General features: G+C 40.8%; 1 protein-coding gene across 1 annotated transcript in view; it reads right to left on the bottom strand.

Annotated features, from left to right (window-relative positions):
- Positions 1-26612, bottom strand: part of negr1 (neuronal growth regulator 1) — a 527630-nt gene that overhangs the window by 78824 nt on the left and 422194 nt on the right. Inside the window, exon 4 of the mRNA XM_043699331.1 lies at positions 25027-25161. Within this exon, the coding sequence (XP_043555266.1) occupies positions 25027-25161 (135 nt within the window). The remainder of the gene's footprint in view (positions 1-25026; positions 25162-26612) is intronic.

Raw genomic sequence — 26612 nt, 5'->3', positions numbered from 1 at the left:
GCAGACACGAGGAGAATGTGCAAACTCCACATAGACAGTTTCCTGAGGCAGGAATTGAACCCGCATCTCTGGCGCTGTGAGGCAGCAGTGGTAACCACTGTGGCACTGTGCCGCCCTTGAACCCACCATCAGAAGAAATGTTTGAAATGAATATCATAGCTGCATTTAAGAAGAGGCTAATTGAGCACATGAGGGACAAAGGTTACGCTGACGGGGAGGAGTATAGAAGCAAGTTTTTGAGGTCTATAAATACAGGTATTACTCAGTTGAGTTGAATGACCAGTTTCTAAGCCGTATACTTTACATACTTCCATATAAAGTAAGTTATCTTTTCCAAATACAAAAATTGGATATGAATATTAATATATACATATATACTTCACTGACTTCCACGTATTCATTACTTCTAGCTCCAGTAGTTCAGGAATAGTCATGTTCCACACAGTGCTCTCTCAATTCTGTCTACATGAATTAAATTAAACTAGGCTAAACAGCACTAAACCTAATTTACCTAAGCAAATAAATCATATGATGAAGGCTCAATTTCCAATAAAAATATCTTTTGGTTATTTGAATAATAACTAACATCATTAATGCAGTATCCTTAGAATAGCAACTTCTATCTATTTTACTATGTAAGTAAATGAATCATGTGATTTCACAAATGGATATAAAAACCAAAACAGATGCTAAAGCATAGCAGCACATTTTAGGAAAGATGAGCAAATGCCTGATTGAAAAGATTGACAGGAATTTGTAAAGGGGAGAGAGTAAAGAAATGATGTTAGATTTTTGGTGACCAAGGATTTTGGAGGCGAGGAAAGAAGTTAAAATGTATGAAACAGGCAATATGGAGTCAGTGCAGATCATTGACAATACGTGTGATGGGTGTGAGATGTAATGAAGGGTAGGATGTATTTGGCTGTAATTTAGATGAACTGGAGATTATAGATGATGGAGGTTGGGATTCCAGAACTGACTTAGAAGAAGTGTTGTGGAAGGATGGCTAGCGTGCTAGAGTGTGGGATGTAGGATGGAGGTGGTGACACAGGTAGTAACAGGCAGACTTGTGAATCATTGAGTGGTCCAGCCTCAAAATGGACACTGAAATTTTGCCTGGACTGATTCAGACTTCTAAATAGATGGGAGGGAAGCAGACTTTATGGCAGGGTCCAGAAATGTTGGCTTCATTCTTTCTAATTCTCAGCTAAAATAAGGTTTGGCTCATTGATGACATAACATCAAATCAACAATCTGACAGTAAGGAGATGTTCATGGAGTTGGTCGATAGTCGTAGAAAAATGGCATAAAAACAGAGAGGTTCAGGGCTTCTCCTCTCTTTAATCTACCTGCTGCATTATAGTAATATTGTTTACAGTGTGTTAATTTTCATATTAATGCAAATAATTCCTAGCTTTACCTTTTCACCAATATGAAAGCAAAATACTCCTGGAAATTTGAAAAAGAAGTAGAAAATGCTGGGAAACTCTGCAGATCTGGCAGCATTTGTAGTTTCTGATGAAAGGTAACAGACTTGAAATATTGAATCTCTACAAATGCTGCTAGACCTACTGAGTTTCCCAGCATTTTCTGCTTCTTTTCAAATGTCCAGAAGTATTTTGCTTTCATATTGGTGAAAAGGTAAAGCTGGGAATTATTTGCATTGATATGAAAATTAACATACTGTAAACAATATTACTATAATGCAGAAAAAACATACAATGTGTCAAAGATTAGTGGAAAGTCAGAGGATTAGAAAGGCTTTAAAAATCAGCAAAGGACAACTTTAAAAAGCAATAAGCAGTGAAAGGAGGAAATAGGAGGGTAAACTAGCTAGAACATAAAAGATTGCAAGAGTTCTTTGAGATATATAAAAGGTAAGAGAGAGGCAAGAGTGGACACTGGAACACAGCAAAATGAGGTTGGCTAAGAAGTAATGGAGAACAAAAAAATGTCACAGGAACTGAATAGGTGAAAGGTCTGAAGATGGATAAATCACCCGGACCAGATGGACTTTACTTCATGGATTTGAAGGAGATTGCTGAGGAAATCGTGGAGGCATTGGTGGTGATCTTTCAGGAATCACTGGAGTCCAGGAGGGTCTCAGAGGTGTGAAAAAAGAAACACTCCTGTTTAAGGGGGGTTGTGGGGGGAGGCAAAAGATAAGAAATTATAGGCCTATTAGCCTGACCTTGGTCGTTAGTAAGATTTGAGAGTCCATTATTAAGGTTGAGACTGCGGAGAAATTGGAAATGTATGCTAAAATAGGGCTGAGTCAGCAGGGCTTTGTAAAGGGAGGGTCATGCCTGACAAATCTGTCATAATTCTTTGAAGAGGTAACAAGCAAGTGAGACAAAGGAGAGCCAATTTACATGATTTATTTGCATTTCTAGAAGGTCTTTGACAAGGTGTTGCACAGGTTGCTAAATAAGTACCCAGGGTGTTAGGAGTATGGCACAGACATGGATAGAGGATTGGCTGACTGGCAAATGGCAGAGAGTGGGGATAAGAACATAGAATATAGAACATAGAAGAATACAGCGCAGTACAGGCCCTTCGGCCTTCGATGTTGCGCCGATCCAAGCCCACCTAACCTACACTAGCCCACTATCCTCCATATGCCTATCCAAAATAAGGAAACCTTTTTTCACTATGGCAGCTGATGACTAGTGGAGTTCTGCAGGGTTCAGTGATGGGATACATTAACAATCTAGATGAAGGATTTGATGGCACTCTTGTTGTTTATAGATGACACAAAGATTGGTGGAGGGGCAGATAGTGTTGAAGAAGTGGAGAGGCTGCAGAAAACTTGGAAAGGCTCACAAAGTGGGAAATGAAATGGCAGATGGAATACAACGTGGGAAAGTGTGAGGTAGAATAGAGGTATAGACTATTTTCTAAACAGGGAAAAGCTTCAGAAAGCTGAAGCATAGAGGGACTTGGGAGTCCTGGTTCTGGATTCTTTGAAAGTTACCTTGCAGGTTCAGTTGGCAGTAAGGAAGGCAAATGCAGTGTTAGCATTCATTTTAAGAGGATGAGAATACAAGAACAGGAAGTACTACTGAGGCTGTATAAGGCTCTAGTCAGACTGCATTTGGAATACAATGAGCAGTTTTGGGCCTGTATCTAAGTAAGAATGTACTGCCCTTGAAGGGAGTTCAGAGGAGGTTTACAAAAATAATCCTGGAGATGCTTGTTATATCAGGACCAGTTAAGGACTCTGGGGTTTGTACTTGAACAAGTTTAGAAGGATTGTATTACTTACAGTGTGGAAACAGGCCCTTCGGCCCAACAAGTCCACACCGACCCGCTGAAGCGCAACCCACCCATACCCGTACATTTACCCCTTACCTAACACTACGGGCAATTTAGCATGGCCAATTCACCTGACCTGCACATCTTTGTGATTGTGGGAGGAAACCGGAGCACCCGGAGGAAACCCACGCAGACACGGGGAGAACGTGCAAACTCCACACAGTCAGTCGCCTGAGGCGGGAATTGAACCCGGGTCTCCGGCGCTGTGAGGCAGCAGTGCTAACCACTGTGCCACCGTGCCGCCCACGGGGGATCTGATTGAAAATTTCAGAATACTAAGTGGCCTGGATAGGGTGGACATGGAGAAGATATTTCCTTGAGTAGGAGAGGCTAAGATCTGTTGGGACAGGCTCAGAGTAAAGGGACAAACCTTTAAAACTGAGATAAGGAGGAATTTCTTCAGCCAGAGGGTGGTGAATCTGTGGAACTCACTGCTGCAGAGCACTCTGGAAACCGTCATTGAGTATATTTAAGACAGGTAGATAGGTTCTTAGTTATCAAGGGGATCAAGGGCGATGGGGAGAAAGCAAGAGAATGGGGTTGCAAAACATATCAGTCATGATCGAATGGCAGAGCAGACTCAATTAGCTGAATAGCCAAATCTACTTCTATATCGTATGATATGACATACTGAGGGTATTATTTTTTGGTCTTATCTTGACAATGCAGAAGTGGAGAGGATGCTTCCTCCATGGGAGAAGCCAGGAATAAGGGTCATTGTTTATAAATCAGGTGTTATCCATTTAAAACAGGGCAAATTAATATTTTTAAAAGATTGCTTGTCTTTCAAATTCTCTTCCTGAAAAGCTAGTGGAAGTGGAATTCTTGAATATTTTGAAGGCAAAAGTCAACAGATTCTTGTTGAAGAGTTGAAAAGTTAATTGGGTAGACAGGACTGCAGATTGGTGTTCCAATCGTATCAACCATGATATTATTGAATGATGGAGCAGACTTGAGGGGCTGAATGGCCTATTCTTCTCCTAAATTATATCTTTGAATGCAAGGGGATGAGTAAAGTTGATCATGGAAATTGTTCACAGTGATGAGTGATTTTGTAAGAGACTGTTCTTTCAAAATATATTCAGCCTGCAGAGATTCTGACATAGGTAAATTTTGCATCAGAGAGCAGCGGGAGCTGGGCGGAAGTGAGGGCAGAGTGCAAAGCCGGTCGGGAAGGTAAGTGATTGTTACTTGAGTAGGTGTGTTCTAGACCTACAAAGTAGGGCCTCCTCTAACCTAAATTAAAAGTCCACAGACTTGCCCCAAAAAGAGGGTTCAAGGAAGTTCCTGTGGATTGAAGAGTGAGGCTTTAGCTCAGGAGTCTTTGACAAGGAGGTTGAGTGAAGTGATTACGCCACAGTTGAAGAGGGTGAAGACATGACTGCCAAGCTGGTTCAGTGTGCTACGTGCTTGATGTGGGAGATCAATGACTCTGGTGTATCTGGCATGTATAAGTGTGGAAAGTGTGTGCACATTCAGCTACTGACAGAGCATATTGCAACACTGATGAAAGTTAGAACAAGGGAAGTCAAGTAAGACAACTGTATCAATGAGGCAGAAAACTCAGAAAGGGATCATGCTGTAAGGTTGAGTGAAATAGGAGTTGATGGGAAGGGTGAGGGCAGTTACAAATTAAAAATACTATACATGAATGCACGAAGCATTAGAAATAAGATGGATGAGCTTGAGGCTCTTTTGGAAATTGGCAGATACGATATTGAGGGGATAACTGAGACGTGGCTTCAAGTGGACAGGGCCTGGGAAATGAATATTCAAGGCTACACGTGCTATCGTAAGGACAGGCTGACAGGCAGAGGGGGTGGGGTGGCCATGTTGGTAAGGGATGATATTCAGTCCCTTGCGCGGGGGGACCTAGAATCAGGGGATGTAGAGTCAGTGTGGATAGAGCTGAGAAATTCTAAGGGTAAAAAGACCCTCTTGGGAGTTATCTACAGGCCCCCAAACAGTAGACTTGAATCGGTTCACTATTCTCCATGGAGAACGATGGTGTCTCGGAGTTTACATCTAAATGAGTTGCTTGCAAGGATTCTGCTTCTATGCTGTCTGACCAGTTAGAACATTACAGCAGTATAGGCCCTTCAGCCCTCGATGTTGTGCCAAACTGTGAATCCAATCTTAAGCCAATCTAACCTACACTATTCCATTTTCATCCATATACCTATCCAATGACCATTTAAATACCCTTAAAGTTAGTGAGTCTACTACTATTGCAAGTAGAGAATTCCACACCCCCCTGCTACTCTCTGACTAAACGACCTACTTCTGACATCTGTCCTATATCTATCATCCCTCAGTTCAAAGCTATGTCCCCTCATGCTAGCCATCCCCATCTGAGGAAAAAGACTCACAGTCCATCCTATCTAACCCTCTGTCAATTAAACCACCTCTCAATATTCTTTTCTCTATCTAAAACAGCCTCAAGTCACTCAGCATTTCTTCATTAGACCTTCCCTCCATACCAGGCAACATCCTGGTAAATCTCCTCTGCACCCTTTCCAATGCTTCCACATCCTTCCTAGAATTAGCATTTGTACCCACACTGTCCATTTTCTGAAAACTCCCTTGGCTGAGAGAGTTGAAGGGACTTGGAGAAACGTTGAAAAAGGAGCAGGAATAGGCCATTTGGCCCTTTGAGCTGCTGTACATTCAGTCAACTCATGGCTCATCTGGTTGTGGTCCCAGCTCCTGGGATGTCAACTGAATGACTGACATATAATTTATTGTTGTGAGTTTGGGTATCTGGTTTTTCTGTGTGACAGAAGTTAATAATTAACATGTCCAGTACACCTTCCTGTCGTCATGTTGATTTTATTTTAAACATGGTTTTGAAGTCTGGCTTTGGAGCCAGTTTTTGATTCTTTAAATAGCTTGTTTTTAACCCATCACAAGAAATAATGGGGCTTCACGTTTGTTACTGAGTTCTGAAAGGTGGTTTGATTTATGGAAGTGCTCATGGTTTCGAGAGAGAGTCTTTTACTCTTAGGTTTGACTTTGAGTGGGGTAATCCCACTTGGAATAGGTTGGCTGTATAACAGCAGTTCTCCTGAACTGGGTTCCCATAGTTAGTAACAAAATGCAAAATTGCTGGAGAACTTCGGGTCTGGCAGCATCTTTGGAGAGAGCAAGTTAATGTTTCAGGTCCAGTGACCCTTCCTCAGATTAATTCAACACCGCAGTTCAGCACACAGCTGAGCATATTCAAGCAGGTGTGTGATAGCCCCAGGAAGAAGTTATTTTCAGTTTCAGTCTAAATCTTTAATCCACATTAAACCTGTCCAGGTGTTAGATATAACAACTTGAGTATCAGTATTGTACCAATGGTGTTTTAAATACTCAAAACATGCCGATGTTACGGTATTTTACAAATGTGTTGCTGGAAAAGCGCAGCAGGTCAGGCAGCATCCAAAGAGCCTTTTCTGAAGAAGGGCTTATGCCCAAAACTTCGATTTTCCTCCTCCTTGGATGCTGCCTGACCTACGCTTTTCCAGCAACACATTTTCCAGCTCTGATCTCCAGCATCTGCAGTCCTCACTTTCTCCTAGGTATTTTACAAATGTTTTGTTTCTTTTGCATTTTTATAAAGGAATGTTTTGAGATTACTCATATAATACAGTTACTGTGTGAATGTGAGTTTCTATTTCAGGTTTATTTTTATGTTATTTCCTACACGAGATGATATATCCTCCTGGGATCCAACCAATCCAGCCCCTTCAAGATCTTTCTTGTTGTAATAAGATCACTTCTCATTATTCTGTACTCCAGTGGATAATGAAATGTTCAACCTTTTCCCCATTAAATAAGCCCTTTGTCCCACAAATGTATTGAATGAACCTGCTCTGAACTGTTTCTAAAGTAATTTTATTATTTTTCAAATAAGGAGACTAGAAGTGGACATAGTGTACACTGTACTCTGGATGTGGTCTCGCCAATGCTGTGGTGAAATGAATCTTCCTGACTTTTATGTTACAATGCATTTCACTCCTCTCTCTTCTGATTTGTTGCATGCTAATGTTTTGTCATTCACACCCCAGGGTGGAGTGACCCCTGTCAATGAAGGTAAGCATGCAGGTAGTGAAGAAGGCTAATAGCGTGCTGGCCTTCATAACAAGAGGGATTGAGTATAGAAGCAAAGAGGTTCTTCTGCAGCTGTACAGGGCCCTGGTGAGACCACACTTGGAGTACTGTGTGCAGTTCTGGTCTCCAAATCTGAGGAAAGACATTCTGGCTATTGAGGGAGTGCAGCGTAGGTTCACGAGGTCAATTCCTGGAATGGCGGGACTACCTTACGCTGAAAGACTGGAGCGACTGGGCTTGTATACCCTTGACTTTAGAAGACTGAGGGGATCTGATTGAGACATATAAGATTATTAAAGGATTGGACACTCTGGAGGCAGGAAACATGTTTCCGCTGATGGGTGAGTGCCGAACCAGAGGACACAGCTTAAAAATACGGGGTAGACCATTTAGGACAGAGATGAAGAAAAAGTTCTTCACCTAGAGAGTGGTGGCTGTGAGGAATGCTCTGCCCCAGAGGGCAGTGGAGGCCGAGAACCTGGATTAATTTAAGAAAGAGTTGGATAGAGCTCTCAAGGATAGCGGAATCAAGGGTTATGGAGATAAGGCAGGAACAGGATACTGATTAAGGATGATCAACCATGATCATATTGAATGATGGTGCCGGCTCAAAGGGCAGAATGGCCTACTCCTGCACCTATTGTCTATTGTCTATTAATTAATTCACACCTTGTTATAGCTCAAACCGGACAAAAGTAAGGACTGCAGATGCTGGAGATTAGAGTTGAGAGTGTGGTGCTGGAAAAGCACAGCAGGTCAGGCAGCATCTGAGGAGCAGGAGGATCGACATTTTGGGCAAAAGCCCTTCATCAGGAATGAGGCCGTGAGCCACGGGGGTGGCGAGATAAATGAGAGAGGCTTTGGGGTTGGGGGAGAGGTAGCTGAGAGTGTAATAGGTAGGTGGAGGTGGGGGTAATGGGGATAGGTCAGAGGGGAGGGTGGAGCAGATAGGTGGGAAGGAAAATGGACAGGTAGGACATGTCATTAGGGTGATGCCGAGTTGGAAAGTTGGAACTGGGATAAGGTGGGGGAGGGGAAATTAGGAATCTGATGAAATCTACATTGATGCCGTGGGATACAGTCATTTACTGTATCCGTTGCTCCCGATGCGGTCACCTCTATGCTGGGGAGACAGGATGTCTATTTGCAAAGCACTTCAGAGAACATCTCTGGAACACCCGCACCAACTAACCCCACTGCCCCATGGCCAAACACTTCAACTCCTCCTCCCACTCCGCCAAACGCATGCAGGTCCTGGGCCTCCTCCATCGCCACTTCCTAACCACCCGACACCTGGAGGAAGAACGCCTCATCTTCCGCTTTGGGGCCCTCCAATCCCACGGCATCAATTTGGATTTCACCAGTTTCCTCATTTCCTCTCCCCCCCACCTTATCCCAGTTCCAACCTTCCAACTTGGCACTGCCCTCATGATCTGTCCTCCCTGCCCAACTTCCTTCCCACCTATCTGCTCCACCCTCTTCCCAGACCTGTCACCATTACTCCCACCTCCATCCACTTATCGCACTCTCAGCTACCTTCCCCCTAGCCCCACCTCCTCCCATTTATCTCACCACCCCCTCGGTTCACAACCTTATTCCTGCTGAAAGGCTTTTGCCCGAAACATCGATTCTCCTGCTCCTCAGATGTTGCCTGACCTGCTGTGCTTTTCCAGCACCATACTCATAGCTCAAACTGGAATGTATCAAAATGGAAGAACAGAGACAGACTATTGTTACAGTGGCTGTGCACATAATCTTAGCAAGATGATGAAAGAGATTGTTGCCTACTCCTCAGTGATCTAAACACTGCAAAATGAAAAATTGGGAGAGACAGGGCTTTATGGGATGTGTAACACTGATGAAAAAATGCCACTTACAGTTTCTGGTATATGTCTTTTAGGTGAATGACACATGTGAAAGCAATTCAGGTCACTAAATCGTCCATGTTAATTGGCTATCATTAGTCATATCATGGCTGATTAAGCAGAATATGAAATGGAGACTCAGTTCATGATAACAGCAAGCCCTCATTTAAATAGAGCTGGTGAACTGCCTTCTTCAATCAGTCCCCAGTGGAATCTTCCTAGAATCTGGATGAACACTCCGGGGCTACACAGCTGGCAGCAAAGTATTTAATCAGTGGAAAGGCTGGGGGTGTGGGGGATTGCTTTGAGGTCAACATAAATAAGCCAATCTTCCTTCCCATCTATCCGGTCCACCCTCCTCTCCGACCTATCACCTTCACCTCCACTTCCATTCACCTATTGCACTCTCAGCTACCTTCCACCCCCCCAGCCCCACACCCCCTACCATTTATCTCTCCACTCCTGAGGCTCCCAGCCTCATTCCTGATGAAGGGTGCCTGCCGAAACATCGATTCCCCTGCTCCTCAGATGTTGAATGACCTGCTGTGTTTTTCCAGCACCAAACACTCTCGACTTTGATCTCCAGCACCTGCAGTCCTCACTTTCTCCTTGCTGGTTTGTGATGCGGAGTGGTGCCAGCAACGTGGCTGCAATTCCTGCACTAGCTGAGGTTACTTTCCTTCTTAACCTCTCCCCTCCCCTGATGGGTGGTGACCTTCAGGTTAAACCACCATTAGTTGTCTCTCTCTCGTTCTCTAATGAGAGAGCAGCCTTATCATTTGGTAAAACTATGATGACTTTACCTTTATAACCCTCTACCAGTTGAAAGGCTAACCCTCTTCTGAAGCTCACTTAGACACACATGCAGACAAATAAACAAACCATTGCTGTTATGATTGAAGGTGAAAACTAGGAAAACAGTTAAATCACCTCAGTTCCCAGGGTTTGTTGAAATGATCCTTTCGATTGGCAGAACTTTCTGTTCTTCAATATCTCTTCACCAGGTCTTCTTCACTGTGTCACAGGGGGCACAGGCAATTGATATAATCACTGCAAAGTTACTGTTAGGGACTCTTGTGGCACTACCAACAATTGTTGTGGGAAAATAAATTGTCTTTCTTCAGGTTTTTCGCATTTCACTGACAGAATGTCACACCTTCCACTTTTGGAGAACCTTGTCTGCCAGTGTCATTCACACCCACAAGCCAATCAGCTTCCCAGGAGTCAGTCCAATAGTTTCCGTCAGGTTGAGCGTCTTTGTTCTCCACAGCTGGTATCGTTCCACAAGCCAATCACCTACTTGTTGCTAATTGGATCTCACTGAATACATAGTCTCTGGTCCTGGTTTAGCTACAATAATTTCCCCCACCATTGGAACAAAGCATTACTGTAAATACAATTTAAAATGAATATCAATAATTTGATTTTTAGAAATGCAGCAATTCTTGGTTTCAAATTTACTCCTTTCCCTGTTTGAGTCCATAATCAAAAATACAGAAAACTGAAAACAATGTCCATTATCAAAGGGTTGGTGATGATGGTACACAGCGTGTCGTGTGGTGGTGGCCCAAACAAATTTGTATGTTTAGGAGAGCACTCCTTCTGGCTCCAGGAAAGGAACTGAGATAGGTCCTGCTATAATAATAACTGTGGTTAAAATGCACATTACTATTACTGATTTCACGTACACCACGCTTTATAAATCAGAACTTATTGGTCTATCCATGCTAATTCCCAATTGCTTTGCATGTACAGCATCTCACTCCTATAAGACCAGAAGACATAGGAGAAGAATTTAGGCCATTCAGCCCAGCGAGTGTGCTCTACCATTCAAACATGGCTGATAAGTTTCTCAACCCCATTCTCCCGCTTTCTCCCCATAATCCTTAATCCGTTTGACAATCAAGAACCTATCTACCTCTGTCTTAACTATACTCAATCACCTAACTTCCACAGCCTTCTATGACAGTGAATGCCATACATTCACCACTCTCTGGCTGAAGAAGTTTCTCCTTATTTCCGTTCTAAAAGTTCTTCCCTTTACTCTAAGACTGCATCCTCTGATCCCAGTCTCTCCTACCAATGGAAACATCTTCCCAACATCCACTCTGTCCAGGCCATTCAGTATTCTGTAATTTTAAATTAAATCTCCCCTCCTCCTTCTAAACTCCATTGGGTTTGGCCCAGGGTCCTCAAATGTTCCTCGTATGTTAAGCTTTTCATTCCTGGGACCATTCCTAGCCTGTTGTTTCAAAAACTTGCTAGGCTTCCATAAAAATCTCCAATTAAACTCTGTATTGAAATAAATTTCAGGTAGTTAACAGCAGTAGTGATGTAATTATTATTACTGGAGTGCCAATAAATCTCTCTGGCCCAGAACACAAGCAGTTTGAACAGTGCAGCTTGTTCCATCAATTGATAGAATTTGTATGGCGCAACAAAAAGAGTTAAAATGTAAAATATGTATTCTTGAAGTTTTCTCATCCTTTACTCTCTCTCAAACCAATTTGACCCTAATTCACATTATTTGTTAATTATTCCTGTTTCTCAATTCTTAAGTCCTTGTAAGTCCAAGATTCAGAGGTCCCAGATACCCTGTTATTGCATTTCTTGAGAGTTAAAATGTGGAAGTCTAAAAAAAAATTATAACTAACAAGTTACAATGCAAAATGGCCTGCTGCTGTAAAAAAAAGTTAAAAATACATATAATATAAACAGAATAAAGCCATTTGGCCTAACCAGTCAACACTGGCAATTAACTTTCATCTGAGCTCCTCCTATTCTTTATCTAACCCTATTGCCACAACCCTCTATTCCTTTTCTCATTAAGTCCTTATCTAGCTCCCCTGAAATTAAAATGTACTATTCATTTCATCTTCCTGTGGAAGTAAGTTTTACTTTTGTGCTACTGTCTGGATAAAGAATCTCCTTTGATTTCCCAATGAGGTTCTTGAATACGGTGGCTCAGTGGTTAGTACTGCAGCCTCACTGCGCCAGGGACCTGAGTTTGATTCATGCCTCAGGTGACTGTCTGTGTGGAGTTTGCACATTCTCCCTGTGTCTGCATGGGTTTCCTCCCACAGTCCAAAGATATGCAGGTCAGGTGAATTGGACATGCTAAATTGCCCATAGTGATAGCTGCATTAGTCAGGAGTGAACATAGGCTAGGGGAATGTGTCTGGGTGGGTTATTCTTTGGAGGGTTGGTGTGGACTTGTTGGGCCGAAGGGTCTGATTCCACATTGCAGGTAATCTAATCTAATACTATTGTATATTGATGATGCCTAGTTTGCTTCATCCCCACAAATAGAAACATTCTCTCTGTGCCACCCTATTAAAATCTTTCGTCACATTAAATACCTTTATTAGGTCCCCCCTCAGCCATCTCTTTTCAATGGAAAAGTGGCTTGGCCTTTCACAATAACTATAATCTTAACAGTTTTGGTCTTGTTGTAAGTCTTTGTTGTATCCTTTCCAATGACTTTACATTCATTTTTATAATATGGTGACCACAGATAACACAATGTTCCAAGACATCGTTCCACGTTGTAGAGCTGTTAACAAATTGGAAACCAGCAACTCTTGCATACACTGCACTTGGTGACCATGCTGGTGTTATTTTATTCCTCATTTTCTCATGGGATGTGGGAATTGTTGGCAATTTGTTGCCTATTCTAATCTCTTTGAACTGAATGGCTTGTTTGGCCATTTCCATAAGTTGCTAAGGATAAACCAGCCTGCTGTAGCTCTGGAGTTATACATAGGCCAGACCAACTAAGGATGCCCAATTTATTTCTCTAAAAGCCATTAGTAAACCAAATGTGTTTCAAAACAAATCAAATAAAGTTTTGTAGTCACCAAAATGTTTTCAATTCCAAATTTATTAATTTGGTTCATTATTTGAATCCATGTCACCACAGCATTAGCCTATGTCTATTAGCCCTTGTCATGAGACCACCAATGCTCCATTGCAGGGGCCCAGGAGGAACAGAAATCATTGTTGCCCTCAAACCTAGCTGCAGCTGAAATATGGTGATAAACTTAAAGTGTAGCTGTGCTTATGGTAATTCAAATTCTGTTGACTAATATTAAATATCAATTTATTTCTACAATGATTTCTGGGTACCACTAGCACTACCTACAGAGATGGTTCAATAGGATAATGTTAACAATCATTTGTCATTTTAAGACAATTTTAATGCCTCCAGCAACTAAATGTTAAGATGCATTCAGTATCATTTTCAGACTGGACTTAGCAGAATACTTCAAAATGAGCTAATTTAATTAACATGCATAAAATCTAGCCTTAATTTATATGTTCAAACCTAAATCTGTAATGTATAATGTATTGATAAAAAATGGGACAGGTTTGGTCAAATGTCCTCCAACTAATAGAAGCTATTGTTCTTTACAGTCCTGTGGGGCTGGATTATCCTCCTGGTCAAAGATTTCCAAACAAGATTGTTTTGTGATTTCATACTTCTTATCACCTACTGCTATTTATCAACTCTGAGTTTGAAGAACATGGGAACAATCTCCAATCCACAGTCTGGAGTCCATAACTGAGGTTACACTTATTTACAACACTGACAGAGAGCTGCACTGCTGGAGGTGCTCTGTTTTGGATGAGATGTTCCTAGGATTCATCTGCTCTCTCTCAATCAGATAATTTCTCATGACTCTCTTCAATGAAAAATAAGGGAATTCTCTATTGGTGTTCTTGCTAATATATTTTCTTGAAGCAACATCTAAAACACAAAATTATCTGATTGTTTTCTGTGGCAATGAGCTCTGTGAAAATTGATTTTCAAATTGTCCTGCAGGATAAAAATGACTACAATATATACATGTGCTGCCAGATCTGCTGAGATTTTGCAGCTATTTCTGTTTTAGTCTCTGAATTCTAGCATCCGCAGTTCTTTCAGTTTTTTTTTTACATATTCAAAGCACTTGTGCCCTCGGGATGTGAAAGGCACTATTATAATCAAAAAAATGTTCATGCTCCGTCTTATTAAATGGTACTGTTGCTTGTTCCGATTATGCCTTTCAGAATAATTCTCTTCACACTGAAAAGCAATCTCTCAACAGCAAGAATGGTGGAGACAGCCTCCTGCGCAAAGTAAACAGCCACAGGCCAATGAAAATAGGTGAATACAGGATTTTCTTCACCATAGCTTTGCCTGGATGATGTTTTATACGTATAATGGATACTGCACTGAACTCAGCACTGGAAACAATTCAAATATCAAGCAACACTACTATTAAAATTAGAAAATGAAGAATAATTTGGAAATTTAAGTAAATATTTTTCACTCTGAACTAATCATCTTTTTTGGAATAAGTTATCATGGAAGGTCATTTCTGTGGATAGTATAAATAGGTTTAAAGAACATTTATATGTCTCTGTAGAAAGAGTAGCAATGATAGATCTTGGAAGCTGGTTCATAGCTGGGGATGGCATTTATCAAAATGGACAGGGTTTCCGCAACCAGTGGTCTTTTCTGTGTATTATTTCATTTTCACTGGCATTCAAGAGACATTGAAATAAACTGGCAACACCCATTAAACAACAGCAAGTGATTTTCAATTTCAACTCAGGTTAGTGTGCAGGTTGTTGTCCACTGTGGTTGGAGCATTCTTATTTATGGATTCCATATTCACCAACAGTATTGGTCAGCTTATTGTATAACTAAGACACAGGTGCCAATTGCTGATAAATTAATGAAGTGCGTTCAAGAAATGCTGTTGATTGATGGTCAGGGTTAAATTAATGAAAATCACCTCGTGTCCTTAGATTTTACACTGTTACAAATTAAATTTGTGATGGTGTCTGCTCCTTTCACGCTCCTTAACAAGTGTAAAATGACTCTATTAAAGAGAAACAACTGTGCATACTCTACTACGCCGACCTTCATGTCAGCTTTAGAGAGTGGAGGGAGCGATCCAAGTGCAATAAAATAGCAAGAGTTGGTACAGAGCTGAGCTATTAAGCATTATTGGCTATAGACAAAATAAAAGTTTACAAGAGTGACAAGAGCTATAGAGTCATACAGCATAGAAACAAGCCTTTCAGCCCACCATGTCCTTGCCAACTAACATACACCAAATTACAGGAATCCTATTTACCTGCAAGCCATGCCAATGAGTTGTTAATGTGGAGCAAGTATTAGCAGTATTAAGGTCACATGCTATATATATTTACCTTGAAAGAGTACAGATAAATTTCACTAAAAGTGAGCACATCTGGGGAGAAATTCAACATTATTTTTCTGTTTTTTGGATGTTAAAAACAGTATAGGATTTAAACTTTGAGTTATTATTACCTATGCCCACTGGTCCCTCTGAAGCATGTTAGCTGTCAACTGAAAGTGGATGCCTGATGTTGTGCATACCTCCTTCTAAAAAATAGAATGAAGGCACATTTCATGTGTAAACAGACATCCTACATGTTGGCAGAAATGGTCACATGTATGTTCAGCCCAGTCATCAAATTTTGTGCAGCTGAAGCTGCAATGGCACAACAAATGGCCAAAAAAATCTATTTTAAAGTTGCATTTCTGCAGAATGGACAGAAACTGGAGAGCTCCCTCGAGTTCTGCAAAGCTAGAGACTGTATAGGCTGTGGCAGGGCCAGATCAGTTCCTTTTTACTTCACCTCACATGTCTTGGCTCAATATCACAAGCAATTGAATTGCTCAGGCCCTGAGTGACCAACTGAAACAGTGTTGCGTGAATTAAAATAGCTGCAAGCTTGAATGTAAATGTGATCTATGCCAAATTATGATTGGGTCTGATACGAACAATAAATAACTTTGTTGATAGGTACAGGTACTATTTCTTGGCAATGTAGGTAGGAGCGAACTGCAACAGAAATAGAAACAGTTGGGGTATCACGCAAAGAAGGTGAATCTGGAATTTGGAAAGGATCCTTTGCTCACTAATATCAGTGGCAACTCCTCTATTTACTTGAGAAAGATCTATGTGGAAACACATCCTCTCAGTTCTAAGGTCAGGTATGTGAAATTTAATTGATGTGATCTGCATTGTATAGTCAGGCAAAAAACACTAAACATGACTTCAAACCTTTTTAACCAGAAGACCTATCAGCCCAGGTCATTTTGTACAATCATTCATCAGTGATGACCAACTCCAGCAAGGTCAGCAGTTTGTCCATCCCTAAAATTACTGCAAAGGTGAATTTTTGTCATGAACTTCTGCAATCTATGTGATGGAATATACCCTCAATGCTGTTAGGTAGGAGTGGCAGGATTTGAACCCAGTGCCATTTAATGATTGGTCATAGTTCAAGATGGAGATTATGAATGATGTGGAGGGAAAGTTTCAGCTGATGGAGTTTTCATATCGGTATTCTTCTATGCAGCAGAGGTTGGGGTTTCCAAGGTGCTATTGAGGAAGCCTTTGTAATTGCCAAAATATACCTTGCATATAGTAAATATTGCATAATGTAATGATTCTAATATTCACATCAACTCCACCCATTCTACTAATGATACACAGAATCTGTGGGTGAAGTCAAAGAGTTTCATTCTAGCTTCTCAGGGAGCCCAGATGTCCCTGAAGTAATAATAATTATTGCAATCATGTAATAAACCTTAATGATATCTAAGAATGGTGCCTCTTCTGTAGATATTCTACCATCACCCACTACACTTCATTAGCTAGCTCCCTAAAACAAATGAAAGACAAAGATTGTTGTCAATGAACTAATACAAACAATCCTTAGCCAGTATCACCGCTAGTTATCGTCAATTTCCCAGAAGTCCACAGGGCTGCAATCTTGCCTTCGGCAAGGGTCAGGTCAAGAAGACGGGACCTCATGGTGACCACAGTGTGGGAATTGAACTTGTGTTGTTGGTCTCATTCTGCATCCTGAGCAGCTGTCCAGTCAGTTGGGCTGACCGATTCCTGTGCTACCATTGCTAGGTGACGGTTGATCATCTGGGAAAATACCACTGCACTCATTGCTGCAATGGAAACAATGAATGCCATGATGATGGATAAGGTGCCATCATGCAAGGCACTTTGGTTTGGAATGTGTCAAGTTTCTTGTGTATTGTTGGAGCTGTACTCATCCAGCCAAATGTATAGTGTTTCATCATGCTCCTAACTTGGGCCTTCTATACGGTGAACAAGTTTTGAGGAGTCAGGGCATGAGTTACTTACCACAGAATTCCTAGACTCTGACCTGCTGCTGTAGCCACAGTATTAATATAGTGGATCTAATTATGTTTCTGGTGACCCTGAAGAGATTGCTCTCGGGGAATTCAGCAATAGTTATTCCAGTGACCTTCATGTGGGGATGATTAGGTTATTTCTCATGGAGATGGGCATGTCTAGTGCATGTGTGATGTGAATGTTACTTAAACTAATGAGACCCTAGGATGGGGAGGGTAGTGGAGTGAAGTGGGTCCAAAGTGATACTGAAAAAGGAGATAGATCTGAGGCTGGTATAGTCGATAAGGGCAGCAAGTTAAATAGTCAAGGCTGGCAAGAGCATACAAAGAATGAGGCAAGAGTGATAAATTAAACTGCATTTATTTCAATACAAGAGACCTGACAGGTAAGGCAGATGAACATTGTTGTAACATGGGACTGGAACATCATAGCTATTACAGAGATGTGGCTCAGGGAGGAGCAGGACTGCTATCTCAATGTCCCAGGGTATTGATCCTATAAGAAGAATAGAAAGGGGGGCAAAAGAGGAGGGTGCTTCGTCTTCTGGTTTAGGATAACATTATGGTTGGACTTAGGGAAGATATCCCTGCAAGAATTTCCAGTGACGTTTTATGGGTGGAACTGAGAAATAAGGAAAGGATGATCACTTTATTAGTATTGTACTATTGTACTCCCAATAGTCAGCAGGAAATTGAGAAGCCAATATGTAAGGAGATCTCAAATATCAAATGATCCCAACATAAACTGGGACTGCCATTGTGTTAAGGGTTTTGGATGGAGAGGAATTTATTAACTGTGTACAAGGAAATTTTCCTATTTAATATATGGATATACCTATTAGAGAAGGAGCAAAACCTGACCTTCTACTAGGTGATAAAACAGGGCAAGTGACTGAGGTGTCAGTGGGGGAGCACTTTGAGGCCAGCGATCATAATTCACTTAGTTTTAAAATAGTTATGGAAAAGGACAGACCATATCTAAAAGTTGATGTTCTAAATTGGAGTGAGGCCAATTTTGACATTATTAAGCAGGAACTTTCAAAAGTTGATTTGGGGAGGCTGTTGGCTGATAAAGAGATAGTTGGAAGGTGGAAGGCCTTCAAAAGTGAGATAATGAGAGTTCAGAGACAGAATGTTCTTGTTGGTGTGAAGAACAAAGCTGATAGGTGCAAGGAATGCTTGATGACTACAGAAATTGAGGCTCTGGTGAAAAAAAAGGAGCCTTATGGAGGATATGGACAGTTGGATCAAGTAAATTCTGAGAGGAGTATAAGGGTAATACAAGTAGACTTAAAAGGGAAATCAAGAAGGCATAAAGGGGACCTGAGATAGCTTTGGAAAATAGGGTTAAGGAGAATCCAAAGACATCTTACAAATACATTAAGGGCAAACGAGTAAGTAGGAAGAGTATAGGGCCCCTTAAAGATCAACAAAACTGTCTACATGTGGAACCACAGGAGATGGATGACATCTAAGTTATTATTTCACATCAATATTTGCCACTGAGAAGGACATGGAAGCTGGGCAGCTTGGAGAAATAAACAGTGATGTCTTGTAAAGTGTCCATATTACAGAAGAGGGGGTGCTGGAGGTCTTAAAATGCATCAAGGTGGATAAATCAGAACCAGATCTGTTGTATCCCAGATTTTGTGGGAAGCTAAGGAAGAAATTGCTGGACCCCCTGCTGAGATATTTATATAATTGACAGCCACAGATGAGGTGCTGGAAGACTGGAGGTTGGCTAATGTGGTGCCACTATTTAAGAAAGATGGTAAGTAAAAGCCAGGGAAGTATAGACCAGTAAGCCTGACATCAATGGTGGGTAAGCTGTTGGAGGAGATTCTGGGGAATAGGATTTACATGCATTTTGAAAGGCAAGGAATGATTAGGGATAGTCAACATTGCTTTGTGCTTGGGAAATTGTGTTTCACTAACTTGACTGAGTTCTTCGAAGAGGTAACAAAGAAGATTAATGAAAGTAGAGCAGTAGACATTGTCTACATGGACTTCAGCAAAGTGTTCAACAAGGTTTTGCATGGTGGACTGGTTAGCAAAGTTAGATCACATGGAATCCAGGGACAGCTAGCCAACCGGATACAAAATTGTCTTGAAGGTAGGAGACAGAGGATGCTGCAAGGTTTGGTGCTGTGTCCACTGCTTTTTGTGATTTATATAAATGATTTGGATGTGAACACAAGAGGTATGGTTAGTAAGTTTGCAGTGTAGTGGACAGTGAAGAAAGCTACCTCAGATTACAGCGGGATCTTGATCAGATGGGCCAATGGGCTGAAGACTGGCAGATGGGGTGTAGTTTAGATAAATGCGAGGTGTTGCATTTTAGTAAGGTGAAACAGGACAGGAATTATATAGTTAATGGTTGGGCCCTGGGAGTGTTGCTGAACAAAGAGACCTGGGGCTGCAAGTGCATAGTTCCTTGGCAGTGTAGTTGCAGATAGATAGGGTGGTGAATAAAGCATTTGGCATGTTTGCTTTCATTAGTCAGTGCACTGAGTACAGGAGTTGGGATGTCATGTTGACGCTGTACAGGATATTGCTGAGGCCACTTTTAGAACACTGTGTTCAATTCTGGTCTCCCTGCTATAGAAAAGATGTTAAATTTGAAATGGTTTTGAAAAGAATTACATGAGTGTTGCCAGGTTTGTAGAATTTGAGCTACAGGGAGAGGCTGAATAGGCAAGAGCTTTTCTCCCCGGAGCATCAGAGACTGAGGGGCGACCTTATAGAGGTTTATAAAATCACGAGAGGCATGGATTGGTTGAATAGCCAAGGTCTTTTTCCAAGGCTGGGGAGTCCAAAACTAGAGGGCATAGGTTTATTGTGAGAGGGGAAAGATTTAAAAGAGACCTAAGGGGCAACTTTTTCACACAGAGGGTGGTGTGTGTATGGAATGAACAGCCAGAGGTGGTATTGGAGCTAGGTACAACTGCAACAATTAAAAGACATCTGGATGAGTAGATGTAGGCTTGCTCACTGAGCTGAAAGGTTCATTTCCAGACATTTCATTACCCTACTAGTGGACCTCATACAAAGCAATACTGAAAATTCCTGCTTTCTATTTATATGTTTGGGTTTCTTTGGGTTGGTGATGTCATTTCCTGTGGTGATGTCATTTCCTGTGGTGAAGTCACTTCCTGTTCCTTTTCTTAGAGGGTGGTAGATGTGTTTGTTGATAGAGTTCTGGTTGGAATGCTGTGCTTCTTAGAATTCTCATGCATGTCTTTGTTTGGCTTGTCTTAGAATGGATGTATTGTCCCAGTCATAGTGGTGTCCTTCCTCATCCGTATGTGAGGATACCAGTGAGAGAGGGTCATGTTTTTTTGTGGCTAGTTGGTGTTCATGTATCCTGGTGGCTAGTTTTCTGCCTGTTTGTCCAATGTAGTGTTTGTTACAGTCCTTGCATGGTATTTTGTAAATGACGTTAGTTTTGGTCATTGTCTGTATAGGGTCTTTCAAGTTCATTAGCTGCTGTTTTAGTGTGTTGGTGGGTTTGTGGGCTATCATGATGCTAAGGGGTCTGGCAGTCATTCCTGAGATGCCTTTGATGTAGGGGAGAGTGGCTAGGGTTTCTGGATGTGTTTTGTCTGCTTGTTTGGGTTTGTTGCTGAGAAATCGGCGGACATTGTTCATTAGATGCCCATTCTTTTTGAATACACAGTATAGGTGATTTTCCTCTGCTCTGCGTAGTTCCTCTGTGCTGCAGTGTGTATTGGCTCGTTGAAATAATGTTCTGATGCAGCTTTGTTTGTGGATGTTGGGATGATTGCTTCTGTAGTTCAATATCTGGTCTGTATGTGTTGGTTTTCTGTAGACGCTGGTTTGAAGTTCCCCATTGGTTGTTCGCTCGACTGTGACATCTAGGCATTGCAGTTTGTTGTTGTTTTCCTCCTCTTTAGTGAACTTTATGCAGGTAAGGGTATTATTGATGGTCTTGAAGGTTTCCTCTAACTTGTTTCGTTTAGTGATGACAAAGATCTCGAAACTCACTAATCTGGATGAGTATATGAATAGGAAGGGATATGGGCCAAATGCTGGCAAATGAGACCAGGTCAGTTTAGGATATCTGGTTGGCATGGATGAGTTGGACCGAAGGGTCCGTTTCTATGCCGTATACCTCTATGACTTTAACTTCCAAATAGACTGAACACTGAGCAATCATCTGTGAACATTTCCACTTCTAACTTTACAATGGAAGGATGTTATTGATAGAGATTATGCAGAAGTGGAAGGGTCAAGAACACAAGCCAGGACTTACATCCTGGAACTGAAACGATTGGTCTCCAACAATCAGAAATCTCTTTGTTTGTGCTAGGTATGACTCTGAACGTTGGAGAATTTTCCAATTTCCATTGACTCTAGTTTTTCCAATTGCTCTTTGATGCCATACTCAGTTCAATGTTGCCTCAATGTCAAGTGTGTACACTGTTTTCTCATCTCTCTCATTTTGATATTTTGTCCATGATGGGACCAAGGTTCTAATGAGGTTGAGAGCTGAGTGACCTCCAAAGTGAACATCAGTTAGAAGGCTTTTTGTCAGGAAGTACTACTTAATTGAAGTCTGAATGAGATCTTTGACCATCTTCATCACAACTCTATCTGAGGAATCGGCTCTCCATGCAAATTACCTCTAACAATTGTTGCTGTCCTATCTGGGTGGGAAGTTTCAAAAATATGGCAAAAAAATTAACATGAACTCAGTCTGAAGCAAAATAACATTGAGTATTTGTCTCAGATTTCACATTCACTTTGATTTTTCTCATGTGTAGGTTATCTTTTCAGATTTGCCTGAAGGCAGATCTGGAGATGAGCACGGTGGGAAACTTAGATATGCTGAGCACTAGCATCCCAGTGTCTCTGCCTCAGCCTCCAGGATTGCCCGGAGCATAAATAAACAGTACTCGCAGGGAGGTATACAGGATTTTTACAGAACATATATATTTGAGACAGTTCCAAATGCAAGCTGATAACCAGAATGGTAAATCTGCAAGAATACAATACCTTTATTAGAAAAGAAACTGAGCTGATCTCCTGTGATAATAGAGGAAACTGACTCTCTCTCGTGCACAAGGAGGGAAATGTAGAAGGGAGACAGAAAGAAGAAGTGCAGTGAAGGGAGGTGAGCGATATATGAAAAGAAAAGGTAGTCCGAAACACTGAAACAAGAGAAAGTCTATCAGTCCCTTTTACCTCTCAGTTATTCACATAGACCATGGTTGATTTATTCTTCAACTCCATTTATTCTCCTTGGATTCACAGGGCTTGATAAGCTACCTATAAAAACCAGTCTTGACCTCAATTATACCACTGTCATGACCTTTCGGGGCAATCTATTCCAGATCTCCATTATCCTTGATGTGAAAATGATGCTTCCTGATTTCGCTCCTGAATGGGCTAACTGCAGCATTAAGTTTATGCTTCCTTGTTTTGGATTTGCCCAGCACTTCCCTGCCTCTGTCCTGTTAAAACTTGCCCTAATTAGCACATTTGTGTCATTAATAAGGTATACATCAAATTGTTCTGAACCTAAGCCAAGTGATAAAAAAAGTTCTAATTTATATTATATAAGATAATCAGAGGGTCAGATAGGGTGGACAGTGAGAGCCTTTTTCCTCGGATGGTGATGGCTAACATGAGGGGACATAGCTTTAAATTGAGGGATGGACAGATGTCAGACGTGGCTTTTTTACTCAGAGTAGTAGTAGGGGTGTGGAACCCCCTGCCTGCAATTGTGGTCAACTCACCAACTTTAAGGGCATTTAAATGGTCATTGGATAAATATATGGATGAAAATGGAATAGTGTAGGACAGATAGGCTTCAGATTGCTTCCACAGGTCGGTGCAACATTGAGGGACGAAGGGCCTGTACTGCACTGTAATGTTGCATGTTCTATATGTATTACAGCGATTAGTCATGAATTTTGCATGATAGAATTAAGAAGGTTTTAAAGTTGGTTTTTCTGCAACTGCCAAATAATGAGATGTAGCTTTAAGGTAGAACATGTGAACTGAACTGGAGCTAACATATATTGGCACTTTGAGGTCCAGCTCGTCTAGCTTAAATTAAAGCCAAGCTACAATATTATTGGCCATGCAGATGACTTGAAGACTGTACATTCAGAACCTTTAGTTAAAAGGTACATAGTAGATCAGTCAGAGTCATGGTTGGAAGAATGGTCTGAGGACCAGATAATCTGTGAACCTAGGAGATACAAATTAAAGTCAGATTGTTGTGGGGATGCAAGTAGCACTGTTCCAATTGGTCAAGAGTTGTAAGGTTAGAAGTTATTAGTTTTGTCATAGCTGTGCAGATGATAGGAAAAAAACTGTAAAGAGAACAGCTCCAATTTAAAATCTGTGGCCTGAAAGAAACCTCAACATTAAGTCTTAAAAATACATCGAAGTGGAAAACACAGTAGATAGCCATCTGTTAACATAGGCTGGTTCAAAGTCTACTGAACTACATTATCATAGCATCAATCACAAAAGAATTTTGACTAACCCTTGGAAAATACAATCAGTCCTTCTAAAGATGTGAGCATTCAAAACCTCCAGGAGAACAAAAGACAGAAAAGGACCTCAACATAATTATCTTATTTGTCTGGTGGAAAAGTGGCTAATTTTACTTTAACATAAAAATAATAATGTATCTGTAAGGTTTTTGCACCTGCCAAGGTCATCACTTGTCAAAGAACACTAGGGTGGGGCATTTCTCAGGAGGCAAGTTAGGAGTAGGGCAGTTGTTACAAAGTTAGAATTTACACAAGGCATTGCAAATCAATGGATATTTGTCACAGACTAAGGGTTTCAAGAATCCAGTATTTTGTTTAGTTAGTAAGGCCTTTTGTGGTAGTGTTTCTGCTTTTGAGCCAGAAAGCCTGTGTGCAAGTCCCATCTTCTCCAGGGGTGTGCCTGAATGGGCTGATTAAAAGTATCTATGCTTAGAACGGATGGATAGTCAGCATCTTTTTTTCAGGGTCAAAATGTCAATTACTAGGGGACACAGATTTAAGTTAAAAGGGGGAAAGTTTAAAGGAGATGTGAGAGGCAAGGATTTTACACAGAGGGTGGTAAGTGCCTGGAATGTGCTGCCAGGGGAGATGGCTAAAATAGCAACATTTAAGAGGCATCTTGATAGATACATAAATGGATAGGGAATAGAGGGATACAGACTGTGTAGAGGGAAAAGATCCTTAGTTGAGAAAAGTGTTATCTGTCGGCACTGTCTTGGTTGTCCGAAGGCCATGTTCCTATGCTGTATTGCTCTTTGTTCTTTGTTCAAAGAAACTTCCAAATAGCTGAAGTAAAAGCAGAAAATGTCTTTCTAAAAGATGATACAGAAGTTGATAAATGCACACAGCAGGGCAGTGCATATCTGAAAGAAAAGTCTGGTTAATGATTCAAATGAAATATGTCATCCGAGTTGCTCCTGCTTCCACCTAATTTTTAACTTTAGTACTCAACAGCATTTTCTTTTATTAATACAAACATCTAAATGTTTGACTCTCTTAAATTAATTACATAATATAAGAGAAAACTTACAGTTGACTGTAATGTGGACTGTTCGTGTATCTGGAGACGACACATCGTTGTTTGCGAGACATTCATAGTTGCCAGCCTGGTCCCGAGTAATGCCAATAATCTCAAGGTACTCGCCTTCACTGTCAAAATCTTTTGCTGAAATGTAATAACATAATGTTAAAAGATCAAAATCTATTTGACTGTATGACTTACAATATGAGATTGATACTTCATTTTATGCACATTAATAGGAGCATTTAAAAATACTAGCATCCTGTACTGACTGATCATAGACTGACAAGGAACACATTAAATAGAAAAATCAAGCACTTTCTACATCTAAGACAAAATGGTATAAGCATGCTCTATTTAACTATTACTTCTACATATCTTTTAACCTTGTGCACATTTTGTCACCCTCGACCATTTCTGTAATTGAGTTCACAGACCCTTCTACAAACAATATTTATTTTGTCTTTAGACTCTTGTACAAATCTGTTAGTCTGACATTAACTAAATACACTGACAGCAAAATAGGTTTTCTTCTCTCAGGAGGTCTTAGTCATGTTACCTATCATCTAGATTTGCACGTGCATAGAATATTTATGTACAATTGCACTTTTAAATTTCTTAATGAGTGCAAAGCAACACTCTTATGGATGGCTGACAAATATATTGAATATAATTCCATAATCCATGAAGTTCCAAGTTTCAATCACTCATCTGTGCTGAGTTATTTGTATCAGTTACAGTTACAGAAGGGGTAAATCCTTGGTTCTTGCTGCAGTTAACTCCTGTTGGAAACTACATGCATTTGATCTTTGATTTTTGCCGAACAGTTGCAAGCTGTGAATGATTATTGAAAAACTGACATGGACTGTAAGGTACAGCAGAATTGCCAGCCTCCCCTCCCCTCCACAACCTCCTGCAACCTACCACCTTCCCCCTCCCCACTTCTTAAATCCAACATCAAATACTAATCAAAATATGCAATTCGCCACATCTGGCTGTTTCTGGTTACTGGCTAATGCACTGGACCACTGTGCTTTAGAGAAGGAGGAGACATTGCCCAGAATTTGTGTTAGATTGGCTACAATTGTTTTTATTTCTCACACGAGATTAATTTTGTGACTTGTTGTTGCATTGTATCTGGTTAAAAATAAGCTATCAAAATTGTGCTTATTTATCTTTTCTTAGCAAAATAAGGGTCTCAGCAGACATATCCATGCCAAGAAATGGCAAACTCATGGACTGTTATTGATGAACATCAAATACTGGAAGATTGTAGTTAAAAATCACACAGCACCAGGTTATAGTCCAACAGGTTTATTTGGAGGCACTAGCATTCAAAGTGCTGCTTCTTCATCAGGTGGTTGTGAAACAGGATCATAAGACACAGAATTTATAGCGAAAGATTACAGTGTCATGTAGCTGAACTGACATATTGAACAAATCTAAGTTAAGTCTTTCATCTTTTAGAATGGGTTTGCTAGTTTTGGTTCATTAATATGTAAATCCCAGAACTTCTTTTAAGATAGCATTCTCAAGATAACTTCAGGTTTTATAACAAAGGGTGCCATTTCAGCTCAGACAATACATTAAGGGTG

This window comes from Chiloscyllium plagiosum, chromosome 11 (genome assembly GCF_004010195.1).
Source record: "Chiloscyllium plagiosum isolate BGI_BamShark_2017 chromosome 11, ASM401019v2, whole genome shotgun sequence".
Lineage (NCBI taxonomy): Eukaryota > Metazoa > Chordata > Chondrichthyes > Orectolobiformes > Hemiscylliidae > Chiloscyllium > Chiloscyllium plagiosum.
This window is presented reverse-complemented; position numbering and strand designations above follow the sequence as displayed.